At 42.1% G+C, this 14,389-nt stretch overlaps 1 protein-coding gene across 2 annotated transcripts in view; it reads left to right on the top strand.

Annotated features, from left to right (window-relative positions):
• The window catches only part of LOC112248430 (synapsin-1), a 30,495-nt gene extending 20,450 nt beyond the window's left edge, over positions 1–10,045 (top strand). The window contains exons 10-13 of one of the 2 annotated variants that reach the window (XM_024417452.2): positions 1,091–1,240; positions 1,408–1,477; positions 1,622–2,207; positions 9,550–10,045. In XM_024417452.2, the coding sequence (XP_024273220.2) occupies positions 1,091–1,240; positions 1,408–1,477; positions 1,622–2,207; positions 9,550–9,685 (942 nt within the window). In that variant the 3' untranslated portion in view covers positions 9,686–10,045. The remainder of the gene's footprint in view (positions 1–1,090; positions 1,241–1,407; positions 1,478–1,621; positions 2,208–9,549) is intronic. The other variant, XM_024417453.2, reaches the window with a different exon arrangement.
• Positions 10,046–14,389: the final 4,344 nt, after the last annotated feature.

Here is a 14,389-nt window from a genome sequence, read left to right as displayed (position 1 = left end):
TATTTACGATTTATTTAAGATGTTTTACCTTAATTAAATTGATTCTATTCCAAGAAAATCTCAAACATATTTCACAGTAGTCTATGTATTGCCTACCTAAAAACATACGTGAATACATTTCCTTCAAAATAGAAATGACATTTCCCAACGTTAGAAAGTAGAATATAAACTAGATATAGGCTACTGTGGATGGGGGGGGCAAAATAATTACAACCGAATAGGCAGAATTAAAAGACTAGTGATAAAGGAAATAAAAATGCTAAGCAGGGCAGGCCCAGAGCTTGTGGCTGAGCAGTATCAGAGCGAAATTGGAGCGGGAGAAGAAAGCACCATTTTTTTGCGCTGCTTCACACTCAACACTCACCCACTTACATGCTCTGGCATTCAAAAGCAGCCCTGCTTTAGGCTATCAAAGAACTGTCAATGAATAATCATATCAATGGATAGAATCATGAATGAATGGCTGCACCAACCATTACACGGTGCAATAAGCTGCATAACAAAATAGGTCTAGTTAGGCAAAATAACAATGAAGTAATTAAAATGAGAGACTAAGTTGTTGAAACAAGATACTAAGTCATTCAAATGAGAATTCCAAGAGGCTAAGTTGTATTTTTTTGCCTTGGGCTTCATGGCTTCCATACTATTTTGATATTGAGTACTGCATTATTGGGAAAGGCTCGCAATTTAAGCATTCTTAAACTGTGTAGTAACACAGTAATTACACTGGTAACAACATTGTAATACCTTGTGGCTACCCAGACTATTTGCATTGCCCCCCCCCCCTCTTTTACGTCGCTGATACACTCTTATTATTTATGCATAGTCCCTTTAATAACTCTACCTACATGTACACGTTACCTCGACTAACCAGTGCCCCGCACATTGACTCTGTACCAGTACCCCTTGTATATAGTCTCCCTCTTGTTATTTTACTGCTGCTCTTTAACTACTTGTTACTTTTATTTCTTATTCGTATTTTTTAAACAGCATTGTTGGTTATGGGCTTGTAAGTAAGCATTTCACCTGATGTATTCGGCGCATGTGACTAATACAATTTGATTTGTGTTTCCCCATCTCGTTCTCTCAGGTGGTGGGTTGCTCCATGCCTCTGATTGGAGACCAGCAGGGTGAAGACCGTGATCAAATTGCAGACCTGGTCATCTCCAAAATGAACCAGACAGTCCCACGCACTGCAAGTCCCTCTCCTGTCCGTCCCACAGCTGCACAGCCTGTACAGGTGACACTATTGCTAACCACCACTCAGTCTAATAAACTTAAGATGAGTCAATATTTGTCAAAAGGAGTATGTTTAGATGAGTGGTCTTTATTACTAATTGGCCAGTATATTTGGTTTGTATTTATAACCCATTCACTTTGTCTCATTGTAACATGTTGGCCATGCAGAAAGCTACATCCTCTCAGCCTATCTCACAACCCAAAGTGCCACAGGCTCAGCAACGCCCTTCTCCACAAGGTAAGAAGATGGCTCTGTAATATTAAGGCCCAAAAATCCCAATGTACAGTTGCTTTTGTTCATTAGCTGGTAATATGATAGCTAAATTGTTTTTTTAATGATTGCTTAATAGGGACAGGATAAACAGTGCTCTGTCTCCTTCAGGTGGCCCACAACAGACACCAACCGGCACTGCCACCCCTCGCCAAGGATCCCCCTCCCAGCAGCGCCCCTCTCCCCAAGGCCAGCCCCCTTCCCCAGGCCCCAACACCCAGAACCCCCCTGCCCAGACATCACAGAAAGGAACCAACCCAGGAGCTGGGGCCCAGCAGCGTCCCCCAGGTCAGGGGCAGAAACCCCCCTCTGGTCAGGGATCCCCCCAGCGATCCATGAGCCAGGGGGGCTCCCCTCAAAACCAGAGGCCACAGCAGTCAGGTCCCCAGCTGCAGCAGAGCCCCCCTCTTGGAGGCATGGGCCAGAAGTCCACAGGGGGCCAGCCCCAGCAGAGGCCCCAGCAGAAGCCAGGTCAGCCTGCCAGGCAGCAGTCCCAGGGAGGAGGCCCCCAGGGCCCCCAGCAGCAGAGGGCTCCAGCCCAGCAAGGTCGCCCTGGGGCCCCCACCACTCAGCAGCCCCGCCTTAGTGCCCAGGGCCAGGGAGGCCCGGGAGGGAAACCTCCTCTGCAGCAGAAGCCCCAACCCCCACAGAAGCCCAACCAGGACCCTCCTGCTATGGGAGCCATCCCTCCACTGAAGTAAGAATAGCTTTCATAAAGTTTCCCAAAACATTCAATGCCAATATACTTTTTGCTCAGTGTATCCCAACTGTATTACTCAATAGCTCAATATTGGATGTAACATCCTCCTATTGTTTTTGGCAGTTTTTGTGAGCCACACACGATGCTCTGTCTATCTCATTCTAGATAAGGATGAGTAATTAACCGACGAGAGGATTCTGTGTTCTAGATTTAGCTTTCATTTATTTTTATCTCATCAAGGGGATTGATGTGCATGATGGTGTTATATCTGTACTGTAGGCTAGATATTGAGTTTGCAAATCAATGTAGCTATAGTTTGTCATGGGATATGTTATCAGATGTTTACAGTGCGATTTGTTATTTGATCCAAATATTTAGACTGAGTGTGCCGAACAAGTTATTTCAAGACGATTCCAATGGAATGTTAACACTTTTTGTGTCCTGCTCATTATTAATTTTTATGTTGCACTTGAAATTACAAGGACTTATTTTGGATAAAGCTAGATCTTATGGCATATGCGACATAAACAACCACTTAGGGCCCCACGGCTGCTAGGGTGTCCCAACCACCCAAAAATAATTATTATAATATATATTTTTGTAACTCAGTCAGGGTCTCAACTTACTGATGAGCATTAGAATAGTAGAATACACAAGGTGCAATTTTCCAACAACTTTTCGTTTTGGGCCACCAAAAAGCTGGTTGACATTGTATTGAGTACAATCTACAAAGTACTATTGACCATGTTTAATGTCCTGGTAATTCTCTAGTTACTCATGGAAAGGAAAGTTTAAATAACACTACGTAATTTACAACTAATGCAGTGTTCCTTAAAACATGTGATAGAGGGCAATGTGGAAAGGGTCAAGGAAAGGGTTATGCAGGTTTCTTTATGTTGTAAATGATGTACGCTTCTAGTGTATATTGCATAGAAAATATGGCTTTAACAAGCTATTAACAGTCAAAATGTAATGTTATTGATTTAACTACTGTTCCCTGAAGGAGGGAAATGAGGTACAACATACTATGGGGAGTTGCACTTTCGCAGATCTACAATCAAGCCTGACAATGAAATTTGCGCCTCGCTGGAAGCACCGCCTCCACAGGTGATAAGCGTGAGGCTCAGATTAATTCCTTCAAATTAATACTACTCTTCACTTAGCCCAGGAACGGGTGGTATGGGGCCAAACAGGTGTTGTACCTCATTTCCCTCCTTCAGGGAACAGTAGTTATAATCCTAACGTTATGTTCCCTTTCAATCAATCAACTTCGGTTCAACATACTATGTGGAAATATAATCACGCCCTAAGTTGATCCTGATGGATACTAAATGAAACGGTCCATGGCAGACCACCCAGACCTGACCCTGCCAGATGTGGCAGTCTGGGTATTGTGCAAACGGCGCGCTACATAGTGACTTTCCCCTGTCCCAGCGGTAAGCACCCTATGGGCTTTACTGGGAGCAGGAACATCTAAGCGATAAAACCTCACAAAAGTGTGTGGTGATGCCCAACTTGCCACAGGACAAATATCTCCTACGATCAACCCTTTAAACAATGGCCAAGATGCAGCCACACCCATGGTAGGTAACCCTTGCCACTTTCTGCTATATGCCAAAGTGATAATCCACTGGAAGAGACACTGCTTTGAGAGCGTCCTGCTGCGAGCTGGATTAGCAAACAGACAAAAAGCTGGTCACATAACCGGATTTCCCAGGTCAGTTCAATGTACATGGGAAAAGCTTGCACCGGACACAGGGCATGTAACCGCTGTTGCTCTTCAGAAGCAAAAGGAGGAGGCAAAAATGGAAATTGCTCAAAGCTAAGGAACTGTATGACACAGTCATGACTTTCAGGGCGAAGGACGTATTTGGACATAACATCACCGTAGAGTCGCACTGGGCGAATTGAGTACAGGAAGGATGTACGGATAACGCGTGGAGGTCCCCAACATGTTTAGCTAATGCAAAAGCCATGAGCAGGGAGGTTTTGTGGGAGAGGATCTTCAGATCCATTGACTCCAGAGGCTTAAAGGGGTTGCCTCCAAAACCAGCATCAAGCCCCAAAAAAGTACACTTTCCAGGAACCGCACAATCAGGGATAGCGGCCATGTACACGTTTAAAGTGGAGAATCCCCGCACTGGACCTCCCAGGGCGACACACAATTGGCCTAGCATCGTCCGGGTTAGGGAGGGGTTGGCCGGTAGGGATATCCTTGTCTCATCGCGCACCAGCGACTCCTGTGGCGGGCCGGGCGCAGAGCGCGCTAACCAAGGTTGCCAGGTGCACAGTGTTTCCTCCGACACATTGGTGCGGCTGGCTTCTGGGTTGGATGCTCGCTGTGTTAAGAAGCAATGCGGCTTGGTTGGGTTGTGTATCGGAGGACGCATGACTTTCAACCTTCGTCTCTCCCGAGCCCGTATGGGAGTTGTAGCGATGAGAGAAGATAGTAGCTACTAAAACAATTTGATACCACGAAATTGGGGAGAAAACGGGGTAAAAAAAAAAAAAAGTTTTAAAGAAAAGAATGCCTGCACTGAAAAGGAACCAGCCCTTTATCTTGGCACCAGAGCTCAACCACTTATACGCATACAGCCCTCTTGTAGAGTGCACCCTTGCGGACTGAATGGTGGAAATAACATTCAGAGGTAAACCTCTCGCCATCAGATTGGCCCTCTCAGGGGCCAGGCCCATAGGAACTAAATCTCCGTCCTTGCATTCCAAACCTGCCCGTGTGCCTGGGACAACAGGTTGCTACGCAACGGGAGTTGCCACAGCTCCCTGCCTAAAAGGCAAATGATCTCCACGAACAAAGGCTGCTTGGGCCAACGAGGAGCTACAAGAACCAACAGTAAGCCCTCCTGGCACACCCTCTCCAGCGTGGGCTGAATCAGAACCACTGGCAGAACGTGTAAACGAGGGTCCGAAGACACTGGTGCGCCAGAGTGTCCATTCCCAACAGGGCACGGGTCCCTCATCGAGAAAAATAGACATCACTGTGAATTTCTGAGGCTGGTAACTCTAGGTCTTCCATTCCTGTGGCGGTTCTCATGAGAGCCAGTTTCATCATAGCGCTTGATAGTTTTTACGACTGCATTTGAAGAAACTTTCAGAGTTCTTGAAATTTTCCGGATTGACTGACCTTCAAGTCTTAAAGTAATGATGGACTGTCGTTTCTCTCTGCTTGTTTGAGCTGTTCTTGCCATAGTATGGTCTTTTACCAAATAGGGCTATCTTCTGTATACCACCCCTACCGTGTCACAACACAACTGATTGGCTCAAACGCATTAGGAAGGAAAGAAATTCCACAAATTAACTTTTAACAAGGCACACCTGTTAATTTAAATGCATTCCAGGTGACTACCTCATTAAGCTGGTTGAGAGAATGCCAAGAGTGTGCAAAGCTGTCATTAAGGCAAATCAAATAAAATTGTATTGGTCACATACACATGGTTAGCAGATGTTAATGCGAGTGTAGCGAAATGCTTGTGCTTCTAGTTATGACCATGTAATAATATCTAACAAGTAATCTAACAATTTCACAACAACTACCTTATACACACAAGTGTAAAGGAATGAATAAGAATATGTACATATAAATATATGGATGAGCGATGGCCGAACGGCATAGGCAAAGATGCAGTAGATGGTATAGAGTACGGTATATACATATGAGATGAGTAATGTAGAGTATGTAAACATTATAAAAAGTGGCATTGTTTAAAGTGACTAGTGATACATTTATTTTATCCAATTTTTTATTATTAAAGTGGCTAGAGATTTAAGTCAGTATGTTGGCAGCAGCCAATCAATGTTAGTGATGACTGTTTAACAGTCTGATGGCCTTGAGATAGAAGCTGTTTTTCAGTCTCTCGGTCCCAGCTTTGATGCACCTGTACTCACCTCGCCTTCTGGATGATAACGGGGTGAACAGGCAGTGGCTCGGGTGGTTGTTGTCCTTGATTATCTTTTTGGCCTTCCTGTGACATCGAGTGGTGTAGATGTCCTGGAGGGCAGGTAGTTTGCCAAAGGATGGCTATTTGAAGAATCTCAAATATAAAATGTATTTTGATTTGTTTAACTCTTTTTTTGGTTACTACATGATTCCATGTGTCTTATTTCATAGTTTTGATGAAAATTGTAAAAAATTAAGAAAAACCCTTGATTGAGTAGGTGGTCTAAAACTTTTGACCGGTAATGTATGTTTTGTAGTAAAAAAGAGAGGAAGAAATACGTGTTTCCAATGACATCATTGGTGTGCATTGTGTGATTTTTAACCAATTATGCGTAGGCATTGCTAACTAATTGTCTACTAATTGGTTGACGATGTCATTGGAAACACTTATCTTCCTCTTTCTTGTTTACTACAAAACATAAACGTTCCATTTTCACATGTGGTGCTGGAGATGCTGAATATGAAGTAGAACTTTTTTTAAATGTCCCTTTAAACATTGACAAGCTTCCAAACGTAGTTGTGATTCCGTGACTGTATTGCCTTGGATGAAGCCAAGTCCCTTATGGACACGGGGATCCGGCAATGGCTGCGGCAGCATTGTCCATTTAGAATAACCAAGCGACTTAATGGTAGATAGGTATACTAAACAAGAGTTACCCAAGCAATTCCACCGTCAGGAAGCCTTAATAGCTAGCAGTAGCTAGCTCACCTCTGCAATTTACCTAACCTGGCTAGCACGTTATGCAGCGCTTGTTAGCTGGCCTGGTCTCAAAAGTATACGTAGAACCGGATCACAGAGGTGGGACCCAGATCCTTCTGCGATGACAGGCAAGCGGTGCTTAACCAAGGCAGACACAGGTGGTGGGGGATATTCACAGAACCTGGTTGCCCTCTCTCTTTGAGTAGGCTCCCATAACTGTCGACAGAGCGCACAGGAGCCGGTAGACATTCTAGTCGACCAAGCACCCAATCCATCTCTGCGTTCCGCAAATCTGACTCAGCCAAGGTACGGGCACCCAGGAGAGGAAGTCACGATTGGAAACACCAAGTTCCGTAAGGAATGCTACATGATTGTCAAGAGAACCTGAGCCATGGACTAGTTGGGGAACAGTGGCAGCTGTCTCTTAGTCTCGCACACAAACTGATTTAAGCGAGAGCATCCTGAGCATGCGCCGAGATATACAAGACAACAAACATTATCTTTTAATATACTGGGGCATGGTCGCGAACCCGGCTTGTTAGCAGTTAGTTATTGCTATAGCCAGGCTAAGCCATTTGAAGAATAATTCATTGTTTGTGATTAGGAAACTTATGAGTCTGGTGGTCTGCTGTCCGGACCTCTGGCAGTCTCTATGGGGGTGCCACAGGGTTCAATTCTTGGACCGACTCTCTTCTCTGTATACATCAATGAGGTCGCTCTTGCTGCTGGTGAGTGTCTGATCCACCTCTACGCAGACGACACCATTCTGTATACTTCTGGCCCTTCTGTGGACACTGTGTTAACAACCCTCCAGGCAAGCTTCAATGCCATACAACTCTCCTTCCGTGGCCTCCAATTGCTCTTAAATACAAGTAAAACTAAATGCATGCTCTTCAACCGATCGCTACCTGCACCTACCCGCCTGTCCAACATCACTACTCTGGACGGCTCTGACTTAGAATACGTGGACAACTACAAATACTTAGGTGTCTGGTTAGACTGTAAACTCTCCTTCCAGACCCATATCAAACATCTCCAATCCAAAGTTAAATCTAGAATTGGCTTCCTATTTCGCAACAAAGCATCCTTCACTCATGCTGCCAAACATACTCTTGTAAAACTGACCATCCTACCAATCCTCGACTTTGGCGATGTCATTTACAAAATAGTCTCCAATACCCTACTCAACAAATTGGATGTAGTCTATCACAGTGCAATCCGTTTTGTCACCAAAGCCCCATATACTACCCACCATTGCGACCTGTACCCTCTCGTTGGCTGGCCCTCGCTTCATACTCGTCGCCAAACCCACTGGCTCCATGTCATCTACAAGACCCTGCTAGGTAAAGTCCCCCCTTATCTCAGCTCGCTGGTCACCATAGCATCTCCCACATGTAGCACACGCTCCAGCAGGTATATCTCTCTAGTCAACCCCAAAACCAATTCTTTCTTTGGCCGCCTCTCCTTCCAGTTCTCTGCTGCCAATGACTGGAACGAACTACAAAAATCTCTGAAACTGGAAACACTTATCTCCCTCACTAGCTTTAAGCACCAACTGTCAGAGCAGCTCACAGATTACTGCACCTGTACATAGCCCACCTATAATTTAGCCCAAACAACTACCTCTTCCCTACTGTATTTAATTAATTTATTTATTTTGCTCCTTTGCACCCCATTATTTTTATTTCTACTTTGCACATTCTTCCATTGCAACTCTACCATTCCAGTGTTTTACTTGCTATATTGTATTTACTTTGCCACCGTGGCCTTTTTTTGCCTTTACCTCCCTTATCTCACCTCATTTGCTCACATCGTATATAGACTTGTTTATACTGTATTATTGACTGTATGTTTGTTTTACTCCATGTGTAACTCTGTGTCGTTGTATGTGTCGAACTGCTTTGCTTTATCTTGGCCAGGTCGCAATTGTAAATGAGAACTTGTTCTCAACTTGCCTACCTGGTTAAATAAAGGTGAAATAAAAAAATACAAAATAAATATGAGAACAAAGTACAAACTTCAGCACACAACATGCAGGGGGTGAGCACGCTCTACCATTAACAGACAGTTTAGTTGACGTGACTCAAGATAGTCTCGTGTTTGTTTTAGTAGCGTGAATTGTTCCTGTTCACACTGAGGTAAATAGTGGAATAACTGAAGGAATGAATCCGAACCTCACATGTATCACCTGTGGAAGACAGGGCTTCCAGTGTGGCGTGGATTTCATTGGCCTTGTCAGGCGTGATTGTAGCTCCTCCAACTGAAGTCGTGAGAGTGCGACTCCCCATAGTATGTTGTACCCAAGTTGACTGACTGAAAGACAACTGCAAGCAATTTCTTCAATGAATTTATCTTTGTGCCGTCGAGTCCAGAACATGGAACTAGGAACACTGGTCGGGGGGGGGTGGGGGATGATTAAAAAAAGCATGCCTTTGCATCCAGATCAATCATTCAGTATACATATAAAGTTGAGCTGGTCAGTGCACTGAATCAGTTATGTAAGGAATGTCCATACATACTGAAGGAACTCTGTCTATCCCCTATGTATGGTCTCTCTCTTTCTTTCTCCAGCCATGCTCTACACTTCTTACCATTACACCCTACACTTCTTACCATTACATGGGTTTGCTGCATGACTTTAATAGCCTCTTCCTCTCCTCTATTGCCATTTCCTCTCTTTATAGCAAATCCCAGTCTCTTACCAATGCCTTCAACATTCCAGAAACTCCAACGCCACGGGCCAGCCTTAGCCAGGATGAGGTGAAGGCTGAGACCATACGCAACCTACGCAAGTCTTTTGCCAGTCTCTTCTCAGACTGAGAGATGGAGTAAGCCCCCTCCTACGCCGACAGACAGACTGAAAGGCAGTCCCTCCCTCTTCCCCTCCCCAACACACAATGGACCAATAGAACTAACACCTCCCTATCATGGATATTGATGTACATTGATGTGAAAATGCACATATAAAACATCTACTGCCTATACAGACATAGGATCTTAATTTGATCAGTATTGACGTAGCAAAATAATCCTGCAGCAAAAGGATTTTAACATTAAATCCATAATATTGCTTGATCGATGGTTAAGCTGGCCAAAATTAGGCTATGTGAAAAGTGCAATACTGTTAATATAACCCAGGCTGTATCACAACCTGCCATGATTGGGAGTCCCATGGGGCGGCGCACAATTGGCCCAGCGTCATCCAGGTTTGGCCGGTGTAGGCCGTCATTCTAAATAAGAATTTGTTCTTAACTGACATGCCTAGTTAAATAAAGGTTAAATAAATGTCAAATATTAAAAACCGTGTGTTAGTGTGGGTTTTCAGTGCATTTATGTAAATCACAAAGCTCATCTGAAAATTCTCCACAACAAAAGAGTGATCAAATTAAGATCCTACATCTGTACATTTGAAGACCACACATAGAATATAATATAGATAGCCCACTGGACAAAAACTGGTCAAATCATGTTGTTTCCACTTTATTTCAACCAGAAAAATCTACGAGATGACGTTGAATCAATGTGGAAAACTGATTGGATTTGCAAAAAAGTCATCAATGTGAGGGCATTTTGTCTTTTTTCACCCAACTTTTAACTTAAATCCAATTACATGTATTTTTTTCGAAAACTCGACCAAATGAAAATCAAAACTAGATGTGCCCAGTGGGAGGTTTGTTGCTCTTAGTCTGAAACATTCCCCATCACCTTCACATTCCAAATGATTCCTACAAACACACACACATACAGTACACATTCACTTCTCTTGTTGTTGCACGTGTGTTTAAATTTCAGATAAAAGTAAGGGTGAAGATTCTTACCCCATCAATCATCAGTCCCTTTTTAAATGGTGTTATTATATATTACATTTCAGTAGGTGGCCTATGTTGCTACAGTTTTTATGTATTGGGAGATATTTACTTGGTCACGATTTGATCATTTGAAATTGTTTTTATGCTAGTATACTGGAAACAATACACTGGTAATCGTCATGATAGTGTTCACAGTTTTCTGTCAGATCATAGTGACACATTTGACCAAGTTTTGGTTGGCTCTGAAATGAACCATCGCTAAATTAAACTTGTCGGCACAGTGTTGTTCACACTACAGTAGGTCAGTTCAGTGTTACAGTAAAGCAACACCACAGCTGTTTGAGTTGCTCATTCATTCTAAATTATGATATTTTTTTTAGATGCATGTCAATAAAGGAGATATGGTTGCAATTTCAATCACTCACATCGCCGCTTGTAACCGTGTTGTCACATGTAATTAGCTAGCGTAATTAGCATAACAAAAGTATGTGTTGTTTTTGTGAGAATGCCGTTGCTGCCTCCCTCTCCCTTCTTCAGTTAGATTAAGACAAAATCTCAATAGCTCTCAATTTGGAAAACATGCCTTACACAGGCACAAAGTTCAGTCAGATAGTATTGTCTCAGGGATGTCCTGGTAAGTGACACACTGGTGTCAGGAGTCAGGTCTTCCAAACGTTGCACTGAAATGAGGATGATGAGCACTGCAAATGAAAGCATGTGTGTTTATTGAGGTAGAATGTATTTGTTCTTTCAAATGTATTTGCACATGAAATATAACAAAATCATACTTGAAGACATGAGTCAAGCGATATTTTTGAGATTTTAATGTCAGATTGTAGAGACACAACCATCTCCAGTGCTCTATTTTACCTGCCATCACAAGGGCCTGGGATGCTGCTGTTTCTGTGAGTGGAGAGTTTGGGTGCCTATCCTGTCTGTCCCCTGGCTCCCAGCAGGGTCACAGCTTGTGAGCAAGGGACCTAGTCCAAGTAAATGCTCAGCCAAGGAATGTACCAAGGGTTATGTAGGCAGTGTAAAATAAATGTACTGGTATGTCCCCTGTGGGATATACAGTACCACTGCAGTATACTTCTGTTTGATTTTCTACATGTAATACTTTCTCCCCAAAACATTAATGACCCCTTTGATCATTGGTCAGAAAACAATCCCTAGATATTCCCTGAGCCCAAAGCTGAAACCTTCTGTTTCTAGGGCACTGATTATGTCTTCCAAAATGAGTGTGTTCCAGGCAATCTGTTTTTTGGAGCTAATTCGGAAAAGTCCCAATCTCCCTGCAGAACCCCTCTGCTTCCTCTACGCATCGACCCTTAGTGTATCCACAGTGAACCCTTGTGATAAATGTTGTTTTGTAAAACCAAATAGAAGTGTTGTACAGATCGTGACCTATGAATGATGCAGATTTGTCACGTTTGTCACGCTGTGCTTGTTGATATTTTGTGCAATGAATAAATGTGGGTTTTGGTTTTGGATTTTTGGCATTTATATAATTTGTAAGCCCTTTTTCAGTACTGGCATTCACTATCATGAATTATGCATTATTTCTACTTTTTGAAAAATATTTTTTTATCTTAGTTTCTCTTGTATTCAGGATTACATGTCTACGTTTGAAAATGTATATTACATCTTGTCATGGGACTCAATGGAAATCATAACTCAGCAAACAGAATTGTCAGCGTATACCATTGAATGAATGGATCAGAGAAGCCTCAAATGATACCTGCTACAAAAAAAATGACTTGTCTGGATGAACACGTGATTGGTATACATCTGTATTGTTTTACTCGGCTCTCTGCTACTGCCTGTAACAGAGAACATCCATCAGAGAACATCTTAGCTGTGTTTGGAGTTAAAATCCTCCGGTGGATTATACATTGGAGTGTCATCAAAATTGAATCAATCTATATGAACCCTGTTTGTTGATATTCATAGACATGGGTTGAAATGTTTATTTTGTTTACATTCTTTTGATGGATAGATTTGAATGTATGTTTACAATTTGTATGCCTTTTTTCTTTGCTTAAGTAGTTTTCCTAAATGCAGATGTGATTATTTTTTATTTTGTTATCTGCACTATGAATTTCTGTGAAATTGATGGTCAATATTGATGCCTGCCAGATGTATAAAAGAAGAAACCTATATGTATCTAAAATAGACAAAAATGATAAATATTACATATATTGTATATCATTGTGGAGTATTCAAATAAATGTAGAAAAGTATATGTGATGTTATTTTGATGTTATTTGCAATGTACCTTCATAATTATGCTATCAACATGTGCACATATTCAATAAAGTTCAAGACCATTAGTAACAATGAGGAACCATTTTCTTCATAATGTTCAAATGATGATCAAAAATAACATTCTGAGTAGACATGATAACAGCAAGCTCAGTGGAAAACTGTGAATGGCCAATGGCTCATTTCCTCTGTGGAGTTGTAGAAGAGCTATTCAGTCGAACGACTGTCATATTATGCTTTATTGGTGTAATAAGGTTTAGCTCTACCAATGTGACCACAAGGTGGTGCAGGGTTACAGTCTGACCAATTAGTTGGACACTCAAAGGCCACTTTACTGTGAACTTTATCACATCACAACCACCAATTTGTATTATTTTATTTGACCTTTATTTAACTAGGCAAGTCAGTTAAGAACAAATTCTTATTTTCAATGTCAGCCTAGGAACAGTAGGTTAAGTGCCTTGTTCAGGGGCAGAACGACAGATTTTACCTTGTCAGCTCGGGATTCGATCTAGCAACCAATGCACCAACATGAGATCCTAACTTGGGATACTGTAGAGGGGAGTGACCTAAATTATTGGTGTATTTTCAGATGTCTTTGTTATCATATTGTTGTAAGGACAGATATAATGTTTTAATGCTTGGAGAACATGTAATAAGAGCTACAGAGATACAGCATATTATACCTAGGGCCCGGTGTTGTGCGTGATCATGTGATCATGTGACATGACTGGATTTGAACCGTTTTCATTTTATGTCAGATAGTCCAGCACCATCCTCAGACAATTGTTTAACTTTTTTGTATAATTCTTGTTTCTGTGTAAGGCTTAAACAGGATAAAATGGTCACATGATTCTACAGAACACAGGGCCCTAATTATACAACAGGTGTGAGCAACCTTAAAAGGATTGAGAAGTCAGAGTAGTCACATTGAGATTTACATTATTTTTCAAGTGAGCCGTGGCAGTAACAAAAGGGCGACAGAGTAGATTAGAAATGTCTGGTAATCTTTTAAGATTGTACATACTTTCATGCATAATATGCCAGCTATGCAAAAGGGATAATGAACATGGCATGAGGTGGAAAAATCTGGTGAATAAGATTTACTGCCAGCATTACTACAAAATACTACACACAAATGCCAATGTTGAAGTGATCCCATTCATTTAAACAGAGCACGCATATAAAATATCCAAAGATGATCAAGCCTTTTTTTATCTTGTTTTTTGTGCAACAAATGTGTTCATTCAAGGTTTATATACAGTACAACAGTCAAACACACAAGCCCTGTAAAGTTAATAGAAACTACTTGTCACTGTTGGAACTATTGTGTTGGAACTATTGTACCAGACAAAGGCAGCATCTACCCCATCCAGCCAAAGAGATACAGAGGAGACTGTTATTACTCCTTCCCCATCTTGGTCTCTTTACTTTCGTCAAAGGATTTGCTTCA

This window comes from Oncorhynchus tshawytscha, linkage group LG04, assembly GCF_018296145.1.
Source record: "Oncorhynchus tshawytscha isolate Ot180627B linkage group LG04, Otsh_v2.0, whole genome shotgun sequence".
Lineage (NCBI taxonomy): Eukaryota > Metazoa > Chordata > Actinopteri > Salmoniformes > Salmonidae > Oncorhynchus > Oncorhynchus tshawytscha.
This window is presented reverse-complemented; position numbering and strand designations above follow the sequence as displayed.